A 21,792-nucleotide genomic window follows, 5' to 3' on the forward strand; every position below is an offset into this window, starting at 1 on the left:
GGAATAATGCCACAGAGCCCATCCTCTACCACCGTCCTGCTCTCCTTTGTAAAGAGGAGTGCCAGAAGTAAATGTGAAGCTGAAGTATGATTCCTTCCTTTCCTTTTTTTCACAAAATCACATGGGAACAGCACCTTCGCCTAGGGGAGGCTTTTCCCTAGCTCATTTGTTATTCGAAATTATCTTTCCTTGTCAGGCCTGCACTGCTCTTTCTGAAATGCCTGCTGGGGAATCCACATGGGCCATCCCTCCTCTGCTCCGTGCCCCCGGGCACAGCACTGCCTGCCGAGGGGCTCCGAGGTCGGCCGAGGACGGCTCATCGGAGGCATCGCCCGCGGCAGGCTCTGAGGCCGCGCTGAGCACGTTTCCTGCTGGAGACTCCAGTCTGGAAGCCAACAAAAGCGGGCTCTGCAAAGCGCCTTCCATTACGCATGTAGATAGCATCGTTAGCAGAGCTCTTCGTACAGAATGAAAATCCCCTTTAATAAAAGGAAGACTGCAGCTGCTGGCGGGTCTTGAGGTATGGGCTGGTGTAAAAGCAAGAGCTGGTTTTAATAAAAATTTCAGATTTTGGAAAGGAAGAAAACCACCATGAAGAACACCCAAGTCCAGTAAAGTCCAGTCAAATCCAGAGTGAAATTGCTCTCCTTTATAGAAGTTGTACAGATTCTATTTCACCACTGCCTACAGAGACCTGAACAAGGATTGAAGTTCAAAATGTAAAGAAGAAACACGGACATCTCTGCTTAGTCCTCAGTAATTAAAAAAATGAATAACATCCTATGATTTTTTCTTATAGAAAAAATGACTATTTCTCAATTAAATTGAATTCAATTTAAGCTCAGCATTGCAATTCACTAAAAAAAACTGATGTTGACAGTTCAGCCCCAATGCACAGCTCCAGCGGTGAGGGCAGCTGCAGGCAGAAGCCCTGGCACAGCCTCCGCTCCGGACCTCGCCACCGATGAGGCACGCCATGGCACCATGGCACAGGCTTCACTCGCTAATTAGGGACGAAACAAAGGATGGACATACACAGAATCCACACCACATTTAAGGTGTTCTGGATTTGCAGTGTCAAGATAAAAATCAAGACTAATGAACCTACCCAAATGGCATAAGCAATATTTCTGAAACAGGCTGCACCTGACGCATCCTTTATGTGAAGTGTCCAGGTGACCTGGACGCCAAAGCCAATGCTGAACAACAAATGGGGAAAAGGCAGCCAATATTACCATGGCTGTATTAATACTATTAGTAAAATGAAAGATTTGGATGACAAAACATTTTAATTATTTCCCTTCTTCCTCAATTCAGCATTCCAAGACTAAAAATTAGCTTTAATATCCTTTTCCTTTTCTTCTCTTCTCTCTTTTCTAAATTTAACACGCTCCTCCTGGATGATATTCAGAGAATTTCCATGGTGCTGGTTGGAACTGGGTCAGACCTACACATGATCAGGCTGCTTCTAAAATTCTCCATGCCGCTGTTCTAGAAATCTTATGAAACATCTTCTGTGGCTGTCCTCTCTTGGCAGTGAATACTCGTAGCCGACTGCAACGTTTGGTACTCAGGAAATCTCCTTTTCTCTTTCATTTTCGATAAATACTTGCATACTTCGTGTACCTTCGAAAGCAGCAGAGCAAATATCCTGGTGTGTCCCCTCTGGAAGGGGGTATTTGGGTGCATGCAAGAGACAGAGAAACACCAAGCAATCACCGGTACACTCAAGCACGGTATTTTCATGTGCTCTCCACTCTCAAGGTCCGATGTCGGAGACGCCGGCAGGATCTCACCCAGCTGACTGCTCCCAGTGCACCAGGGGTCCCCAGCGCCGTGCGCTCAGGGACAGGCAGCGCAGCCCGGAGCTTTCTCCTGGCCCCGGTCCCAGGCACCCCAAGGCACGATGAGCACCCTCGCTTTGGGTCGCAAAGGGGTCTGACAGGCTCTGTCGGGCAGGAGGTGGGCACCTTTCCGACAGCTCTCACTTTCCGGGCAGACTTGCCCACACCAGGGACGGATAATTGCTGCGTTTCAATCCCCGGGCTCTCTCGGGTATCGTTTTTTTTGTGTCACTGCTGTTTGGTTGTCATCACAAGTCAAACCTGATGATTCAGGAAGTACCATTTTTGATGTAGTTTTGAAACACGCTTCTGTTAACCAAAGCATCTTTCTGTTGTGGGATTGCTGGAGACAAACGCCTATGGGGAAATATTCCAGGCTGGAAAAAAAAAAAGAGAACTAGCCAGGTCACAAGGAGGAAGAATAAACAGCCCTTCTCCGGTGCTAACATCCACGGGGAAGGGTATAAATAGGCAGCTGTGGGGACAGAGGGATGGCAGCCTGATCCCGCGGCGATCTGTGCAGCTTGCCTTGGGCTCTGGGCCGGATCCTCGCTGCTCTCAGGATGAGCTGTGCCGTCAGGCAGGTCGTCACTGCCTGCTCCCAAGGCAGGAGCAGCGCCGGCAGCTTGGCGGCTGGGGCTGGCAGAAAGGTCTCCTCCGCCTCCTCGGGCAGACAGGCTGCCTGTGACTTCGTGGGTGCAGCTGGCAACTTCTCGGGCGGCAGCTCGAGCGAGGGATTACTCGGGAAGCCGCTGAGCGCCGGCAGCGCGGCCGGTGGGAGCTTCGGAGCCGCGCCGAGGGCTTGTTCCACCATCGGATTCGGCGGCGGGGGCATGTGCGCTCGTGGCGTCGCTGGGGGCTTCGCCAGGGCTGGCGCTGGCTGCGGAGAGGGGATCCTGTTCGCTAACAACGAAAAGGCCACCATGCAGAACCTCAACGACCGCCTGGCCTCCTACCTGGACAAGGTGCGGCTCCTGGAGGGAGAAAACGCGGATCTCGAGTGCAAGATCAGGGAGTGGTACGCCAAAGTAGGGCCCAGCTGCGAGCCACGCGACTACAGCTGTTTTCATAAGGAAATTGAAGATCTTCAAAACCAGGTAAATCAATGCTTTTCGAGAAAATACTTTTCTGGGGCTTCGCTTTCGCATGCAGATGTCCAATGTGAAGTGGCAGAGGCAGTATCTGTCTCTGGAGGTGCACATGGAGCGACAGCTTATATGCAATGTGACAGCTTGAGCGAGGAGCACACTGCATTTACAGAGAACTGAGGTTTCTGCAGCTGCTCAACCAAGCTGGCACGCAGATTTTCCTGGTGAAATGCCATTTAACTGATTAATAACCCCAATATATGAATTGATCATAAAAGTACTGGGTTGCAGTACCCCGGCAGATGTTTCCTCCTGGTCCTTCTGGAGCCAGCAGGACCTGCCAGCCCAAATCTCTCTCCTCTGGCTTCCTTTGCAGATCCTGTGTGCAGCTATGGAGACCAACAAAATCCTTCTGAACATTGACAACAACAGGATGACTGCCGACGACTTCAGAGTGAAGTGAGTACAGCCCCGTGCTGGACTGAGCGGTTCACACTGCCTGTGGATGGGCAGGTGAGCGACGGTGACGCGGAGACCCTAACGCAGTGCTGGGGGCACACAATTGCTTGTCGTGCTGCCGTATTAAACGCAGGTCTCTGTGAAAGGCATGGATATCATTGACAAAACTCATAGCATAGCATGTCTGAAGCGAGAGAAGAGCTTGCTCCTCATTTTTTTCCCCACGAACCCGACTCAGGGACTTGCCATGCCGTGCTGACACGCTGCCTTTCCTCTGTTGCCTGTGGTTAAGGTACGAGACCGAATGCGGCCTCCGGCAAAACGTGGACGCAGACATCTGCAACTTGCGGCCCGTCCTGGACCAGCTGGCCAGCTGCAAGACCGACCTGCAGCTGCAGTGCGAGGCTTTGACCGAGGAGATGTGCTGTCTCAAGACGAACCACGAGGAGGTCAGATCCCTCCCCGCTCGTCCAGAAACACGCAGAAAGAAGCCACGGCCCCGCTGAGTGTGGATGTTGCTGACACGGTGCCGCGCATCTCCCCTGCAGGAAATGAACTGCCTGAGGAAACAGGCGACGGGCGATGTGAGCGTGGAGGTCAACACCTGCCCCGGCCCGGACCTGAGGAAGATCCTGGAGGACCTGAGGTGTCAGTACGAAACGCTGATGGAGCGCAACCGCAAAGAGACCGAGCAGTGGTACGCCTGCAAGGTACTGTACACGTGCTCAGCTCTACTTTACTCTGCCTATCGGGGGGAAAAACGAGAGATTAAGTCACCTCCGCTTAGTGGGGATGTCTGGGTAGCAGCAATCCTGCCAGGGATGTGCTCTGCAATTAATTATACTGCCAATTACAGTGCAGTATAATACAGGAGGCACTGCGCGGTGGTACAGGGTCACAGCGGAGGAAGGGGGAGGCTTCAGGTTCGGAAATACTCGGGTTGCTGCAGCGCGAGCAGAAGCAGCGTGGTCGAAGCCCTCCGACTCGCTGAGATGCTGTGGCGAGGTGAGGGAAGGAGCGCTCTGCGCTGACTTTGCAGGTGGAGGAGGTGAACCTGGAGGTCATCACAAGCAGCCAGGAGATAGAGTCAAGCAACAAACAGGTCACTGAGCTGAGACGCCAGCTGCAGGCCTTGGAGATCAATGTGCAAGCCCAGCTCACCATGGTAAGCGATGCCACCACGATTTGCATCTCAGACTCCCCAGCTCCTTTGGAAAGCTGCACAGCCAGAGTTGTCCAGCTGGGACACTCTGATCCGGCTTTTCGGTGGGACCTCTGCCATAAAATCACGGCACCCTGTGACCAAGTGGGCTAAGCTCGCAGCATACCTGGGTTCCTTTTTCTGTTTCCATTCTCAGAAAGAAAACCTGGAGTCCTCTTTGGCAGAAACTGAATGTCGCTACAACAAATACCTTGCTGAGCTCCAGAGCCAGATCTCCTGCGTGGAGCAGCGGCTGGCCGAAATACGGGCAGAGATGGAGTGCCAGAACCAGGAGTACAAGACCCTGCTGGACGTCAAGTGCCGCCTGGAGCAGGAGATCCAGACCTACCACTGCCTGCTGGAGGGCGGGCAGCACGACATCATGTACGCAGACTGCAGACAAACCGGGGCGCAGTAAATTCTCCAGGCTTTGACTAGGGGATATAGGAAAGCTTGAGATACAAGTGGTAAAAACAACGCTGCGGTGAGCAACCAGTAGTGACCTGTTACCAGACAGGGCTGGGAAGCAAATCACGAGGCACCCGAGGATTTGGCTCTGCTAAATGTCCTGGGTGCGAGCCGAAGATGACTCTCTCCTCCTGGGGCAGTGCAGGTAGCTGGAGAGCCCACCAAGCCCACCGCCGCCACGCGGCATGGCGTGGCATCTCGCCGCCTTCCAGGGTGGTTTTCAGCATGAGCTGGGCAAGGGCTTTTATGAAAACTGCCTTTTCACCGAGCTTTATTGGCTTTGCCACTGCTTGACAGGATTAGGGACGGGCAGTTAAACTAACTGAAACAATAAATTATCTAAACATTTTCAGTTTTGCACAACAATTTTAATTACAGTTTGGGGAAATTTAATTTGTATGCAAAGCAGTTGGCTCTTCCCTGCTTCCCATTGACGGAGATTTTGAAAGAGAGAGGCATGCTGCTAACATCATAAAGAGCAGCAGACGCACATAACCGGCCCGAGCACCCACCTGCTCCATTGGTTTGGAAAAAGGTATTTTAATGGTAGTGCCCCGAAGCGGGCTCTCCTGGGCCCTCCAGTCCTAAATTAGTTACATGAAAAATCGGCTCTTGTTCCAAAACGCCGGTTGCAGTGGATGAAATGAACTGTTAGAGCTCGTCGCAGAGCCTCAGGCAGTCCCGAGTGTCAGGACAGACAGGCGGGATGGAAGGTGTGCGAAATGTTGCTCCTAATGACCCTCGTGGCTCGAAGGGGAAACGGGACCTCAGCTGCGCCTCTGCCCCCTACGAGGCCACCGGAGGCCGAAGGGACACAGGGACAACTGCCCGGCACGGGGCAGTTCTCCAGGGTGCGACTGACGGGGGCTTTTCTTACCAGAGCTGTCTCCCTTCCACAGAGGGCCAGCGGGAAGAGGAGTCCCTGGAGTCCCACCGGCTGCAAGAAGCGGGGGACTTAAAGCCAGCCTGTGCCAGCCGTGCCTGTCCTAAGGCCGTGCGCTCTGGGGAGAGAGGTGAGGTGTCCTCCAGGAGCCCGTAAGGGTGGCCACGAGCTGCCGCTTTAGCCCAGCCATTTTCTCAGGGAAGAGGAGGATGAGAGATGTCCAGGTTTTTCTGGGCGGTGAGGAGCTGCAGAGGGTTTCTTTTTCCTGGAGAAAGGCAGTGCGGGTCAGACAGCAGGATCGCGGGCGTGACCGCCGGTGGCAGAGCTTGGGGATTAATTAGGTACAGCAGAAAGCAGCAGGAAGGGATGCACCCAGGGGACATTTATAAATCATGCAAAGAAAACAGTTTTGTCACTGGGGAGTTACCAGGAGTAAATACGTTTCAATAAGAGCTTCAGCACAACATGAAAATGAAAAACTGGCTGGGGGAGGCAAAGTCAGTCATCAGCCTTTCAGCAAGGACATAAGATCAAGCAAGCTAGGGAGAAGAGGAAAAGAAATGTCAGGACAAGAAGAAGGGGGAATGTAAAAAAAAGGACAAAGGGGTACATGGAGGAAACCTCGGAAAAAGGAGTGCTTCCTCCTCTCTCTCGGCAGGTCACTGCAGACAAGAGAGCTTCCCTGCCAGTCCCACCGCACGCCCCTCTGAGGAGGTCTCTCGAAGAACAAATCCTTTGGAAAAAGCAAGGCAAAAACCACCTGGCAGTTCTCAGTTCTGCGCATGGCACCAGTCGGAAGGGACCCTGCAGAATGCTGCCGTCCTGCCGCCCCTCTGCCTGCTGCTTCCTCCTGCGATGCTGCTTGGAGCCCGCCACGGACCTGCACCCATGGGCTAATCTGTCTTGTGGTCGGTCATCTAACAACTACCAAAGCTTGTCTCTAATAAAACTCTGCTACTACTGATACAGCCTTGAACCCGCAAAACAATTCTACAAGTAATTTATAATACAAGCATTTAAAAAAACCTGTTACTCAGATACTTATATTTATCATATACCTTTGGCTAGAAATCCACCTCAGATCAGGGCTTCTCTGAATGTTTGATCTACTCCACGAAGCAGTTATTATAAGGGAAAAAGGAAAAAACACTCAGTGTTCCCATCCGCCACGCTGCTCCCGCTGAATTCAGCGGCTGCGGGACGGTGGTGGAGGAAAGGGAGCAGCTGGTGCCGTGCAAAGGGCCGCTGGCCTCCAGAGGAGGAAGCGTGTAAGCTAAGACGTGAAGTCGAAGGTGATAAGGAAAGAAATATTCAGGGAGGCTGGAGAGAGCCCAGGGAAGCAGTTTCAGGGCAGTCCGACTGATGATCTCCTATTGAAAGAGACTTCTGAGTGAAAACCAAGTTTTCATTAAGTAGGTGTGTGCTAATATAATATAATGTACTGTAATTCGCAATACCTTTGAGGTATTAACGTGAATGTGCAGCAACAGGATAAAATCAAGAACAACAAGCTTTCCCCAATAATCCTGAGCAGTAATTTTGAAAGCAAGGTTCTGCTGGACTTGACACGCCCTTCTGGTAGAGGGAAACAATTCCAAGAGAAAATGCTAAATAAAGAACCCCTAAACAGATTAAACAAGAAAAAGGCAAACAGGAAGAACCAGCTGGCAACATGTGGGAAGATAAAAGGGCGAGACAAATTAATATGTGGGAGAGAAGTTTTTTAAAAGTAAGATACAGTAAACAGCAGGGAAAAAAAAAAAAAAGATGGTGGTGTTTCATTACCACAGAGAAAGGAGTTACACATTCGGGAACACAGCTGCATTTTGCTGCTGGTGCAACCAAAGGCTCAGGATCCAGCCCTCCCCTCCTCTCTTCCTACAAATGCATCAGAGAGGCTGCGGACGGGGCTTACCCCCTCTGCTCCTCATTAGGCGGCTCCGTTCGCCCTTTTCTCTACCAAAACACCGGTTGGGGTTTGATGACTAACCTTATACACAAATCCAACGTGAAGGCTTCCAACAAGAAGACTTCAGGGGAGATGATGAGCCTTAATTATTCTCTTGGCAAAAATTTCAGCAAAGATGGGACTTTTTGTAGCCAGCTTTCTCTCTCGCTCTGCAGAAAGCCTGGTCTGCTGCTGTGACATCTCTCATGCTCTGCCCTTTCGGCTCCGAGCTGTGCCTTTGTGGAGATGGCTCTTCACGGAGGGCCAGCGGCGAAGCAATCGAGGGACGGCCCCAGATGCCCCTTTGGGGACGGCCTCTCCCACCACTGGCCGAGCGAGAGGCAGCTCTTACCCCCGCGGGGTAATTGCTGTAACGAGCTTGTGGACAAGGCTCTGCGCTCAGTGCTGTGGTTTGTTCTGTACCTGCAGCCCCCGCAGCACCACCTGCACTCCTTCAGCGTTATTTAACCTGTCTGCAGCACCTCCGAGGTCGCTGCATTAAACGCTATGCAGAAACACAGAGGTGCCTCCCCTGCCCAAAGACTTCATAACCTGCACGATTTCTAACCTGGAACAGGCACGGGAAGAGGCAGCAAGGGAAGACAAACGAAACGCAGAAGGTGCAGTGCATGGACGACAGGACACAAGCGACCCGGGGCGCTGCTGCAGCCTCCTGCAGACCAGCTCCTGCTGTGCTCTCACGGGTGGTCACTCGCGCCAGCGCAGCCTGCAAGAGCTCGCTCTTTCCTTACTGCGCAAATCTTGGAAAGCCAGCACGGAGGAGTAGGTCAAGGACAGACAGAGACCTAGGCTGAAGGTGTAAGACTGGGAGAGGAATCTAAGGATAAAAAGAGCAGGGGTGGGTGCCGCAGGGAGACGAGGGAGAGCTGCCTCAGCACTCCGGCGGGCGAGCAGGAGCCATCGGCATCGCCACCCGCGGGGTCGATGAGACGCGCTGTGATCGCCCTGGCAGACACAGCACCTTTTTTACGGGGAGAACAGACACATGCGAATTACAACATCATCAGAAAAAATCCCCAAGGAGCGAACATACCAGAGGTTTAAGACATGAGCGAAGAAGCAGAAGTAAAACAATTAGATTCGCAAAGTGCTAATGCTGGAAATCAGCCATGAGCTAAGGACTCCACTGCACACGCAATTATACCTGATTACAGGCACAATATATTTTTAATACTAAGCCATCTTTTGGTATAATGTACAAACTATAATTTCTCTATAAAAGCCTGTTTTATGAAAGATGCAGACGGGCACCGTCTCACTCACACCCTTGTAACTATCTGTGGAACCTGTATTTTTGTTTCTTGGGTTGTGTAACATTTATAAAGAAGTATTTACATAAGTAAATTACTACTATAATCAAGCAGGAGATTTCTCAGCCCAATACACTGAATAATTTCATTTAAACTGCCTGTATAACCACATACTGAAGGTGCATTGAAAACAGCCATATTAGTACAAGTATTAAATAAAGGTAAGAAGAAAACTCTTAAGGGGGGCTCTGGCTGGCCTGTGCCTTTGGCCACCTGTCTTTGTGCCACTGCACAGTACCCGAGTTCAGGAAGCACCTGAAATACTCCAATCCTGCCTGCCGGGTTCTGGTTTGACACAAATGGCTCTGCCAGCAGGGACCACAGGCTAAAACCTTGTTTTAGCCTTCTTTTAGCTGGAAACAGCTTTCCACGCAGCAGCGAGGTTGTTCTAGTTTCATTCAGCCGTCAGTATTCCCATCTGTCCTAACACAAATTCTCTTCTATTCCTTTGCCATGGAAATCAGCAGTGCTTCCAGAGGTGCAAAGGCTGGGAAGCCTGGTGGCATCGGCATCGTCTGTTGGTGCTGGAAAGAAATTAAAACCCTCCACAAAGTGAATCAAGAAAGGCTGTGAGCTTCAGGAGGAAGAAATCCGTCTCTCTCCACCTCCCTATTCTGCTGAACTTCATCACTAGCAAATGTTCAGGGGTAGTTTGAAGATGTGAACAGTCAGCAAGAAAGGAACTTTCGGTTTCTTTCACAGAGTTATCACCTTCGTCACCGAGGCGCATTTAAGACCTAAGATCACACTATTATCAAGCTCCCTGTGGCAATTGTTTCGGTTGCCTTACAGGAATTTTGCTAAACCTGGTGGTGTAAATCAGTGAGTCACTAGCCAGAAAAAAAGTCATGGTCTGCATTTGAAGGATGGGAGCATGAGGTCTGGAGCCGGCTCAGTATCACATCAAAGAAGTATTTAATAAGTGATGCCCAATGGCTATTATGCAAATCATTAATGGTAATTACAAGTGACAAGATAAAATCATATTCCAGTGTGGTTGCACAAACATCACTGAAGCAATGCTTATGAAAGCAAAGTTGTCAAAGTAGACACACCCTTCTCGTAGTTGACACAAGGCAACACTATCAGCTTTGATAAGCAAAGCGAGCAGAACGTGGAGGAGACAGGCTGACGTTAGGCAAAAAGGCTGTGTGCTGGGACAGCCCCGGGTCCCATAGGACCGAACTCCACTGCCCATCGCATCCCTTGAAAATATAACGTTGTCCTGCTGTCCCCCGAGTGCCCATCGCTGTGTCGATATTTACCCGCATCGCCTCCTCATCTGCTTTCACATCTCTCTCTTCTTTGCCGTAATGCCCACAGGAGTTTACCAGCGTTTGCACGGACACTGTGCTGAGAGCACTGCTAATCGTGCTGGCGAACCGAGTCTCGTTGCTTCCTTTACTTCCATCCGTATAAAACCATTTGCTTCCTTCCGTCATGTCTAGGTTGTAAATCCTTGGGGGACATTTTTACGTCTCGGGCTTGCCCAGTCCTTTTCCATGCAGTTCTCTGCCCCGAGGCTACGCTCCCGGTCTACAAGAGCACAAGTAACAGCTGCAGGAGGAAAAGGAATTAGTTTAGTGGAGAAAAGAGCCGGTACTGGGGGATGTTTCAGGACAAGATGGTGGCTCACAGCTGGAGAGCGCAGAGTGCCATGTAGCCGGCAAACACAATGGCACGTTTCCACCTGATTCATGGCGAGGTCTCAGCTTGGAGCCTTGCCACGGTCGTAAGGAAGAGCGCAGCCCTGCATGGCGTGGAGTGAAGCTCCCCCACGGCCCTGCAAACTGCCCACCTGCCAGCAAACGCCACGGCAGCCATCCAGCAAATGGAGCAAAAGATCAAAAACTGCTTCAAAAATACAGCTTGGTTGGCCAGGGACTGGCTTTTGGATGCATTTGCTGCATCAGCCCCATGTCCATCTCCCAGTGAAACTGGCAGGAGCCCAGTAAAGCTCCAGAGGATGCGTCTGTGTCCCCAGTACGAGTCCTTTGGAAGAGCTGTAGGATTGGTTCTAACCTTCACCGGTAAATGTGATGCTGTAGCCTGTAGACCTTTGAGCCGGGACATACACAAAAGGCTGAGCAATGGCGCGAACCAGTTTGCTTCGTGGCCAAGACCTGTAAGTGAAGAAGTGAGGCAGTGCTCTGTGCCCACCTGCAGACTGGTGTCCTATATCCACAATGCGTCCCCCTAAACCTAAGGCTCTGAAAGGGAGAGAAAGGCAACCTTAGTGCAGAGCACTGCTCTTTGCAGACTGCTGTTAGGCAACTTCTGAAAACCTACACAGCAGAAGCTAAGCTCCAAGCAATCCAGACATTATATTAATTTTTGTAGGCTCTCACAGCCACACCCTGTCTTCAATTATATTCCTCAAAATGACTGATGAAAGCCAGATTTACTCCCTATCCTCCTTTTTTGCTCATATTTTCACTATGGTAAGTCTAGGCTGTGTGGGGAGCACGGGGGATGTGTTTCCAGGGGAAGCTGGACTTGTATTTCAGGCACTGCAGTCTTAGAAATGTGAGCTCTGGGAGACTCCAGCTCTGTCCTTGAGCAAGTTATTTCACTGTACCATATGAATAATGAATATTCCAGGATGCTGCCAGCCTTGGGTAGGCGTCTTTTTATCGTTTTTGATCTAAATAAAGAAGTAAATTAGCTCACTGGAGAGTAGAGAGTCCTAACGTGCTCGTGAAAAGGTGGTCGCATCCCTGTGTGCTCGGGGACCCTCTCCGACCCGCAGGCACGGCACACCCTGCCACCAGCAAAGGAGCTGCGGCTGAGCACCCAAGCAGCGGCTGAGCACCCGAGCAGGGCTTTCTCTGCCCTTCTCCCCGCTGGTGACGGCTGCTCTGGCAGGTGTCACGCTCACCTCCAAAGGGGACCGATCACAACCGCTCCTGTAACCGGGTAGATGGATATCCTCGAGTCAAAGGCTCCTTGTGAGTAAGAGCGGCCGGGGAATTCCACGCTGTAGGGAACAGAAGCCCGTGTCCCCTGGAGAGCAGAATATCCTCTCATTATGGCAGTCTGCCGCAGAAAGACACTTGCACTGGCTGAGCCAGTTCTCCGAACGCTCCTCTGGCTATCGCTTGCCTGGTTTGGGAGATTGCTCTGCCATGAGCAACGGCCAGGCTGTGCCATTACCTGGTACTGCTCCGACAAACGCAGTTAATACATGTGGAAAACTTTTCTCCTTTTTATTTTGTGCTCGATAAAATCTTGGTTATTAGTTATGGCAATGACCTGCTGGATCGCATCACAGTCCAGCCAGGGAACCTGCTAAAGCGCCCATGGATATTCCCTTTCCTTCATCTCTTCCTTTATCTGTGATCACCACAAATTGAGGCAGCATGGAGAACAATTACTTTAACTGAAAAATAACTTCAGAGAGGTACTTCATTTGTGCCAGCTTACACTGAGTCTGGGACAAACAGGAATGTCCCACATTTAGCTGGCTTGCTCTTCGCAGTCCATGACGGCAAGTTGCCTTTTTGTGCTTGCACGACCAGAGAAATGTGAGCTACGAATGGGGAACTAAACCCATAGGGACAATACCCGAGTGACTTAAGAAATCTCACAGCAAAGCATGTATTAGACCTACTGTCTTTAATTGTGCCAGGTGGCAGACACCTACATCATGATATCCCCCGCCTTTTCACTACTACAGTCGCTATTATTCATGCTTTTCAGAAGTGTGAATTTATATTAACTTCCCATTTTTATTCCACACACTGCACCATAGCATGTGATACAAAAATGTTTATTGGACTAAGAATAAAATAAATACAAATTAATAAAAGATAAAAGGGACTTTGATGTTATAAATACCAATGTTTCTTCTTTGTACATAATCTAGGGCAACTTTTTTTCTTGACTTCTTGTAAAGTTTGCATCATACAAAAAGCTGATGACTCATAAAACATTATTTTACTTTTTGGAATAAGCTGCTGACATGTAAAGTATCTTCCTTGTGAACTGGGATTTCTAGAGGGAAACTGCCTATGGGCTATTTATTCCTGGCATAAACAGCAAGACTAGCCAGCCCCGTGGGAAGAAGAAACACCCTATAGGTGGCACCCCGTTTTGAAGGTATAAATAGAGATCTGCGGCAACAAACAACCTGCAGTCTGATTCAATATCAAGCTGTGCATCTTGCTTTGGGCTTTGGGTTGGATCTGCAGCTGTCCTCAAAATGAGTTGTAGTATTAAGCAGACAACTGGCTCGCTCAGGGGCAGGACCAGCGGTGGCAGCTGTGTTATTGGTGGCGGTGGTGGTGGTGGAGGAGCACGGATCTCCTCAGTCTCTTCTGGAAGATACACGACTTGTGGGATAGGTGGTAGCCGAGGGTTTTCTGGTAGAAGCTACTGTGGTGGTGTGAGTTACGGAGGAGGACTGAGCACTGGCAGCTTGGTTGGTGGAAACTATGGAGGTGGCTTAGGAGCCGCCGTCCTCGGAGGATGTCCGGGCATTGGATTCAGCGGTGGCAGTGCCCGCTTCGGCGGTGGCATTGGAGGTGGCATTGGTATCGGTCTTGGTGGAGGGGTAGTTGGAGGTGGCTTTGCTGGTGATGGCATTCTTCTTTCTGGTGACGAAAAGGTCACCATGCAGAACCTTAACGACCGCCTGGCTTCTTACCTGGACAAGGTGAGGTGCCTGGAACAAGAAAATGCTGACCTGGAGTGCAGAATCAGGGAGTGGTACGCCAAGCAGGGCCCTTTTTGTGAGCCACGGGACTACAGCTGCTATTATAAAGAGATAGAAGATCTTCAAAACCAGGTAACATCATTTCTCAGCTGCTTTCTCCCTCGGAAGCTTCTCTCACGCCGTTGATTCACAACTTACTGCAGTTATCGAGAGTAACATTTCCTTGTTGTACAACGCTTTTTGTAAACAGACATTAAGACAACTGCCCGTAGAAAGCCCTAGAGCTGAAATGTAAAAGTCTTGAGTGCTTGGACTGTTTCCATTGCTTTTATTCATCAGATATATTTGAAAGGGAAAGTGTTAGGTTCACAGAATACAACTTGCTTGGCTCAGTAGTCTTTCTGAACTAGATCTGTGCCAAGATGTTTAAATAGATGTATGCCAAGAAAACAACTAAACAACAAATAAATAATGAGTAACGTGAATTTACGTTATGCTGTCACCAGTCTTGCAGATTTCCAGTTTAAAATTATTTCTTTTTTTAAAAATTTTACTCTTTCACACAGAACTGGGATGTATTGGACGTGTAATTAATAACAAGAACAAGGAGAGCATTGCCTGAATGCATTTTGAGTGTGCAATTTAAAATTAAAAACATTTTCCTGCAAAGTGTATTTGGCAAAAATTCTAGGATGTCAATGCACAACGAAGAATAAAGCGAAAAGAATCCAGGAAACAGACAGAATGAGACAGACTTATAATTATGTCTCAGAACAAAGCTTTTGTATCTCTTATCCATGAAAGTGAGATTTAGACTTAAAAGGTTGGGTGGATCGTGGCAGGCTCTGGACAGCACCAATTATAGTTCCCTAGCTGTCTGCATCTGAACTGTGTTTTATAATTTTAATGCCTCCACGGTACTTCCCTCACCCCTGTGACTGCCAAGCTCAGCTGCCCCACGCCTGGCAGCCAGCATCAGAGAAGGGAGAGCTCGGGGTCTGCTCTGGGCACACCTGAGCCTGAGGATACAGGGAAGAGATTTCAGGACTGAGTAAAAAACCCTGCTCTTTTCCAGATTGTCTGCGCAACCATAGACAACAACAAGATCATTCTGAACATCGATAACAGCAGGATGACAGCCGATGACTTCCGAGTGAAGTGAGTACCCCCCAGCACCCAGCACCCCTGCCTCTGGCCCCGCGCCCCCACCTAAAGCCTCGCGGCGAGGAGCTCTTGGCCAGGTCCCCCGTGACCCCGTGCTCAGGACAGGCTGGAGGCTACGAGGAAAACTCTCATCCAGTGCCTCTGGAGCTGCCTTCACTGGTGGCACTTCCAGGTTGGGGCAACAGCAGGGTTTTGTGCGGAGATCAGAGGTTTGTAGAAAGCAGCTGCAGGGATTCGCAGACAGGGATGGGCGCGGGTTCACCTGAGCTGCCATCCTGGCACACGGTGCCTTGCAGAAGGGAAGCTTTTGTTTTTTTTTCTTGTCGGAGCACGGAAACGCGGTGAGTGACACCTCCGCCCCGGTGAGAAAGCTCCAGAGAAAGTGGATTGAGGGCAGGCTTTGACAGAGCAAGCCCAGATTGCTTTCCCTAGTGTCCTGGGAGGCTAGCTAGGAAACCACTGCAAGAAAGGTGGACGGGCACGTCAAAAAAAAGAGCGGATGGTGGGGTCAGGCTCTGACTACTCTGTCTTGCTTCCTTTCTCTCTCTCAGGTACGAGACGGAGCTGGCCCTTCGCCAGAGCGTGGAGGCTGACATTAACGGCTTACGCCAAGTCCTGGATCAGCTCACTCTCTGCAGGTCTGACCTGGAGGCACAGCTGGAGTCGCTGCGGGAGGAGCTCTGCTGCCTGAAGAAGAACCACGAGGAGGTAGGCTCCTGCTCCTCTCCAGCAAAAAGCGTTACTTGCTAATTGCATCCACCGCTGGCTGTGGATGGGTTTCTTCTCCTCTGCTGCAAGTGATGGATGCAGACGGCGCGTGCCACCCAGGAGCTGAGAACGCCCACCAGAGAGGGGCTGTGCCAGGGGCTCTGCTCTTCCCTACAGGGGAACTAGGCTCTCGCAGTTGTTTTCCTTGTTTTTTTAAAAAAATGATCTGATTTTCTGCAGGAAATGAACTGTCTGAGGAAACAATCGACTGGAGATGTGAGCGTGGAGGTCAATGCCTGCCCTGGCCCAGACCTCAGAAAGATCCTGGAGGAGATGAGGTGCCAATATGAAACACTGATCGAACGCAATCGCAAAGAAGTTGAGGACTGGTATGAGTGTAAGGTGAGCAAATTTATTCAGCTTTGACTTTTCCAGGCAATGCTTCCACACTTATTTAACTTAAGCAAAAACAACAGTATTTGGCACTGATTTCAGCTGACCAAGTGCCACTGGGGACACTGCCTCTCTGCCACATGTCATTAAGACTCGAGGCAGGAGCTCTTCACGAAGCAGATGAGGAGTGGGAAGGACTGGACAGTGGCACTATTAGAAGAGGAATTACATGCAGGGCTTACCTCATTAGGATGAGAGACTTCACCCAAACTCTTCCCATTCCGTGCTTTTCACTAGCTCCTCTGCTCTTTCCTTAATCCTCAGCCTGACTTACACTGGAACATTCCCTTAATGTCTTTACACTCGCTTGGTGCTTTGCAGATTGAGGAGGTGAATCGGGAGGTTATTACAAGCGGTCAGGAGGTCGAGACGTGCAACAACCAGGTCACCGAACTGAGACGCCAATTGCAAGCCCTGGAAATCGATCTGCAGGCTCAGCTCAGCCAGGTGGGTGGTGCGCCGCTGCGCAGCTCAGCTGCTGCACGGTTCTGCTTTGGTGGAAGGATCTGTAGTTCAATGCAGTGCTTCCCATGCTGTATTTCTAACACGCCACACGTCTTTCTTCAGAGGGACAACCTGGAAGCATCCCTGGCTGAGACAGAGTGTCGCTACAACAACCACCTTGCTGAGCTCCAGAGCCAGATCACGTGCGTGGAGCAGCAGCTGGCCGACCTGCGCGCGGAAATGGAGTGCCAGAACCAAGAGTACAAGATCCTGCTGGACGTCAAGTGCCGCCTGGAGCAGGAGATCCATACGTACCGCTGCCTGCTGGAGGGCGGCCAGCAGGACCTCATGTGAGTATCCTCGAGACACACCAAGAGACACGATAGCCATGTCCTGGGTATTTTAAAACAACCTCAAAGTGAGCTACAGGTGGGGGCTTTCTTCCAGCTCCTTTCCCTTCCTCACTTATTTGGGCTGATTGGAAGACAGCGGGGATGATCTGCTTCCCTACCCTGTGCCAGGCATTGCCAGGAGAAGAGAGCTCCCTGCAGCTTCCTGCCCATTTTATGCCCAAGAGGAAAACAGATTGAGAGCAGAAGGGTCAACGAACAAACCGTACTTCTGATTTATCTGACAAATCCTTCACTAAAGGTCACTTTCTTGTCCCCACAGTCAGCAAGGAGGAATCAGTCAATCGTCAGGGCTAGGAGGAGGAGTTGCAAGAACAGGTGGAATAGGAGGAGGAGGTATCATTAGAACAAGCCACACTTACACTTCGTCTTCCCAGATGCCATCTTGTGCAGCTGCGGAGATACAAGGTAAGCACTGCAACACGGCAAGACTTCCACAGTCCTCTCCTTCCTAGCGCAACACGGACAGGCAGCAACAAAGGCCTTTCCAATGCAGTTTACAGGGGGTATTTATTGTTTTATTGTGAGGCTACTGGGAAAGGCAGAGGAGTGGCTACAGAGAGCGCTTTCAGGAATCAGGCAGTAGCTGTCAGTCTGCTAGGAAGCACAAGAACTGCAAAAAGTGAGGAGGAAGAAGAGGGAGAGACAGGAGGAGAGAGCCAGCGAAGGCAAGCCGCAGACAGGCAGAGAACACAGAGGAAGGACCAGCATGAAATCTAGGGCAAAGGGAGAGCAGGAGAAAGGAGCGCCCTGAAAACTGAAAAAGAAGCAGGAACGATGGGGATTTGGGTAGAAAATTACTAGTACTGTTTCAGGGGGAAACTTCCAGCCAAACTGAAAGCAAAATACATGACCGTGGTGGCAGCTGGCCCACCAGAATGGGTGTGAGCAGGGGCACGGAGCTGGTGGGGACCCTGGTGCCGCTCCCTCATCCCGGTGGCTGCGGGTGCAGGGTCTGCAGCTCCCACCTTTGGCACCCCTGTGTAAAAGGGCAGCCTCGGAGCACATCTGTCCCTGACAAGCAGGCAGCAACCAGGCCTTTCTGGGAAGGGCCGGTATTTATCTGAAATTCCAGCTGAGCTGGCTTGTGAGATGATCGTGCTGCGTATGTGTGTGGCATGACAGCGCGGGAAAGAATCTGTTCTTGCTTTAAACAAAGTAATGTTTTCTTTGATCTCTCCAGTGCCTTGCAGAAGGATTTGTGATTAAGCAGAGAAATGAGAGTGTACAACAAGAGATCCCTGCAGCAGAGCCATGGATAAAGAGAGAGAATATTTACTGTATGCCTCTGCAAAGAGCAAGGAACGTGCTCTTCTGTATTACTCAGCGGTGCTAAGCAATGTGTCAGAGGGATGAGCAGAGCGCTGGGCCACATTCTGCTTTATTTTGCTATTTGCTTTTTCCAGTCTGTATTGCTGCGTGTGCCCAGCCACCATGACTACTACTGGGGTTAACCAGTACTATGATCACTCATGTACCTGCTGGTGAAAAACCTTCTCTAATAAAACTTTGCTTCTGCCTGATGCAATCAACAAACCCGTGTCTGCAAACTGAGTTCCTTTAGCAAAGCAGGGGCCGGTCCGGGTGCAAACCACAGCCCCGGCCAGGCCTGTCAGCCTCTGCAATGGCCCCAGCAGCAGAAGCTGGGAAGCCACACGCAAGGGGCCCCAGAAACGGTTGGGATCTGCTCCACGGGGAGCAAAGCGGCTTTGGCAGCGGGAGCCAGAGAGCGGCCTCGCAGACCTCGCAGGGCTCGGGCAGCTCCTCCCGGGCAGCCCCTGCAGGCAGATGCCTGCGTTCCTCCCGCAGAGTGCTTTGCTAAAGCACAATTACAGAAAAGTATACGGGAGAATAAAGAGAACTGGCAGAAAGTCAGTGATGGGACAGGTAGAGAGTGCCTCAGCCCCGGGTGGCGCGTCTGGGCTGTGCCCGCTCACACTTCACCATCCAGCCCGGAGATCTTGGTCCCACAACTGATTTAATTTCTGCTGAGATGGCTTCTGCCCAGACCCAGCCCTTTCATATTACAGGGACCTTCCCCTGAGAAAAGGAGTGGTGGCAAAAAGTTAATTTCCTACCTATTCTCACTTGGGGACTGAGTCACTGACCAGGCGTCCTTCTGTTTCAAGCAGTTTCAACCCGAGCATCAGAAACTGCCGAAGGAGCACCTTTACGCTTATCACACCTTCTTTGCAGAACCGGAGGGGGCAGGATGGGGGCTGAAAAAGTGCAGCTCAGCAGAGAGTACGATAGAGAAAAAAGCCAGCTAGAGTCTTTCGATACACACAGCCATTATTTCTTAAACCTCACATGCAAAGATCACCCCCTCCTCTGCCCCCAAAGAGCAGAGGTAGCTGGTGCTGAGTCAGTGCGGGCGGGCAGCGTGCGTGTGTCCTGACGCTGACCTGGGCAGAAAAGCAAGGGCAGCAGTTTGGTAACTCAGCCCTGCAGCTCTTTTGGTGGGTGCAGCCACGGGCATCGTCTGAGGCAAGCTTACGGGGTCAGTCTGCATTTGGGGAATTTTCAGTTAAAAGCCATTAGGAGCTGGAGGAGGTTTTGAGGATTACCCTGTTTGCTGGACCAGAAAACCCCGCAGTGACTGGTTTTATGCGTTCACTCCACCCCGCAGGTTTACAGCTAAAGCACTGGCCACGGTTGCTTTCACTTCTGGAGCACTGCGATGTGGCTGTTACGGAAAGAGTGACACTCACGTACCGGGTGACTTGGCAAAGCAACCCCCACCTGGTAATTCCTTTGCTGTCACAATCTGGAGATTACGAAGCAGTCATCCTCACGGGGAGAAAGAGAAAGGGCATAAAGACAGAAACGCTTCAGGACCACATGTACAGTCTAGTGTGGCACTCTTTTCCAGCCTCCCCTCTTATACAGAAACTGATTTCTCTGTTGCTACAGAAATAGATTTAAACACTACCTGGAACCTTCCAGGCCGGTAGCCTCTCAAAGGCTCACAGGCAGCAAGTGGCTGAAGAAATTCCACCATCAGTGTTCAGGGAGGTGAAGGATGCCCTTCTCCTGCTGTAGAAGTGCATGGAGAGATGAGTAAGTGGTAGTTATTTGATTTTATCTATGAGACACTAAAACCATTACTATCCGGCGGCTAGAGCATAATAACAAATAAAAAGAAATAAGAAAATTCAGCACTGGAACAACTGCAAAATGACACAGAACAGCTGCCATCAGTAGATGTTTTTAAACCAAGACTCTAAATCAAGTCTTCTTTAAAGACAAGTTCCAGTCCTAGGGAAAGTCTCGGACTTGATGCAGGAATCCCTTGGTAGACGTGTATGGCATGTGCTTCCCAGCAGATTGAGAGAGATACTGATCGTGGTTATAATGGAAACTTTCCAGTGGTTGGACTCCTCTGTGTATATCCCAGTTGCTCTCAGAGCTCCAGCTGAGAAGAAGTTGGAAGGACTTCCTTCCACGTTCCTTTCCCTTTGTATTCTCCTGCCTTGTTCAGTGCAAAGACAGACATAACCCCTTTCTTGGCCTTGATAAGTGTCCTTTCTGGTCTTGACCTTTCCCAATCTGCCAGTCTTCCTCTAATAATACAAGGGCATTGTACAGACACGCTTCCAGTTTTCAGTCTTCTGGAAACTCCGGGCTACCCCCAAAGGAGAAAAGCTTGCTACTTTCTTCTGGGAGCCCCAGCTGACTCCCACCAGCTGGGGAGCCTCCTTCTCTTGTGACCTGCTACTGACATCTAGCTGCTCCGTCGGATTCCCTGTACTCACATCAAAGGCCTTCCCACCCGGCGCACAAGGTCCGGCAGGAACAACGCACGCACTTTCACAAAGGAGCTGTCCTAAATTCCTGAGAGGTGAAAGAGACCTAATGACACGGGCCGCAGGACTCCAATGATCCTGAGGTTATGCCTATGCCTCTGGAAAGCCTCCAGGGACCTACAGAGTCAGATCCTAAGACACCGGACCTACGAGTCGGGATGCGTCTGGGAAGCCGCTCATGAGAAGGTGGCTTGGGATAAACAGTTCCCCAGCAGCAACCACCCTGGAAACAACCCATACATTAGGGAGCTGCAAATTATGGAGCTGCGAGCCTTGGGCTGGAAATTACATTTCCATGAGATTTCCATACTTCTTTGTGCCACGCAGACTAGACCCAGGAAGCTTATGAGCGCACACAACTGAATGAAAATAAGGAGGGAAAGCTTAGGGTTGTTTTTTTTTTAAGGGATCTTCAGAGCAGTGATTTCATTTTATCTCAGCTTAACTAGCGCACCCGTTTCCTGAAGAAAAAAAGGAAAAATAGCAAAACAGAGGGCAAGAGCGCTCCACGCAAGGATCCTGGGCAGAGGCACAAAGAGGAGGGTCCGAGGGGAAGGTCCCCCCGGGGACCAGCGTGCTCCCAGGGGCAGGAGCCATCCTCTCTGCAGCAATTACCACAATAAGCATGTAGACGTCCTCCGCTCCCACAAAGGCATAAGTCCCATGTTTCTGCCTGCATTATTCTGATGTGCTAAAATGATAACTGTGAAGGAGAGGAAGGAATGTGTGCTCACTCAGGAAAGATGCTTGCTGCAGACAGCTATTGGGAAACTCCTGAAGAATCATACGCAGGACAGGCAAAGCTTCAAGCAATGCAACATTACATCAGTTTCGGTTCATTCCTACCACCACACCCTGACTCCAATTATGCTCTCTAGTCCTAGTAATGAAATTCAGATATTCCTTTCTATGCACAGTAACTTTTTATTAA

At 50.5% G+C, this 21,792-nt stretch overlaps 2 protein-coding genes across 3 annotated transcripts; both read left to right on the top strand.

Annotated features, from left to right (window-relative positions):
- The first annotated feature begins 1,935 nt into the window (after nt 1-1,935).
- On the top strand, nt 1,936-6,919 carry LOC106048014 (keratin, type I cytoskeletal 19-like). Of its 2 annotated transcripts, XM_048053189.2 has the most exons (8): nt 1,941-2,941; nt 3,309-3,391; nt 3,684-3,840; nt 3,940-4,101; nt 4,431-4,556; nt 4,750-4,976; nt 5,960-6,073; nt 6,602-6,919. In XM_048053189.2, exons 1-7 carry the CDS (start codon nt 2,408-2,410, stop codon nt 6,048-6,050), a joined length of 1,380 nt encoding a protein of 459 aa, XP_047909146.1. In that variant the 5' UTR covers nt 1,941-2,407; the 3' UTR covers nt 6,051-6,073; nt 6,602-6,919. The 2 variants fall into 2 exon arrangements, with proteins under 2 accessions (XP_013055238.2, XP_047909146.1); XM_013199784.3 differs by lacking the exon at nt 5,960-6,073 and having other exon boundaries at nt 1,936-2,941.
- A 6,425-nt stretch (nt 6,920-13,344) lies between these two features.
- On the top strand, nt 13,345-18,591 carry LOC106048008 (keratin, type I cytoskeletal 13-like). Its single transcript, XM_013199779.3, has 8 exons — nt 13,345-14,008; nt 14,952-15,034; nt 15,592-15,748; nt 15,989-16,150; nt 16,523-16,648; nt 16,769-16,995; nt 17,318-17,463; nt 18,239-18,591. Exons 1-8 carry the CDS (start codon nt 13,424-13,426, stop codon nt 18,262-18,264), a joined length of 1,512 nt encoding a protein of 503 aa, XP_013055233.1. The 5' UTR covers nt 13,345-13,423; the 3' UTR covers nt 18,265-18,591.
- Nucleotides 18,592-21,792: the final 3,201 nt, after the last annotated feature.

This window comes from Anser cygnoides, chromosome 22, assembly GCF_040182565.1.
Source record: "Anser cygnoides isolate HZ-2024a breed goose chromosome 22, Taihu_goose_T2T_genome, whole genome shotgun sequence".
Lineage (NCBI taxonomy): Eukaryota > Metazoa > Chordata > Aves > Anseriformes > Anatidae > Anser > Anser cygnoides.

Bases quoted from the DNA above. Each gene is read 5' to 3' on its own strand.
- LOC106048008 (XM_013199779.3), top strand. From the start codon at position 13,424: ATGAGTTGTAGTATTAAGCAGACAACTGGCTCGCTCAGGGGCAGGACC. The intron at 15,749-15,988 runs GTAGGCTCCTGC...GATTTTCTGCAG, and splicing joins TGAAGAAGAACCACGAGGAG to GAAATGAACTGTCTGAGGAA. The intron at 16,151-16,522 runs GTGAGCAAATTT...GGTGCTTTGCAG, and splicing joins AGGACTGGTATGAGTGTAAG to ATTGAGGAGGTGAATCGGGA.
- LOC106048014 (XM_048053189.2), top strand. From the start codon at position 2,408: ATGAGCTGTGCCGTCAGGCAGGTCGTCACTGCCTGCTCCCAAGGCAGG. The intron at 2,942-3,308 runs GTAAATCAATGC...CTTCCTTTGCAG, and splicing joins TTGAAGATCTTCAAAACCAG to ATCCTGTGTGCAGCTATGGA. The intron at 3,392-3,683 runs GTGAGTACAGCC...CCTGTGGTTAAG, and splicing joins GCCGACGACTTCAGAGTGAA to GTACGAGACCGAATGCGGCC.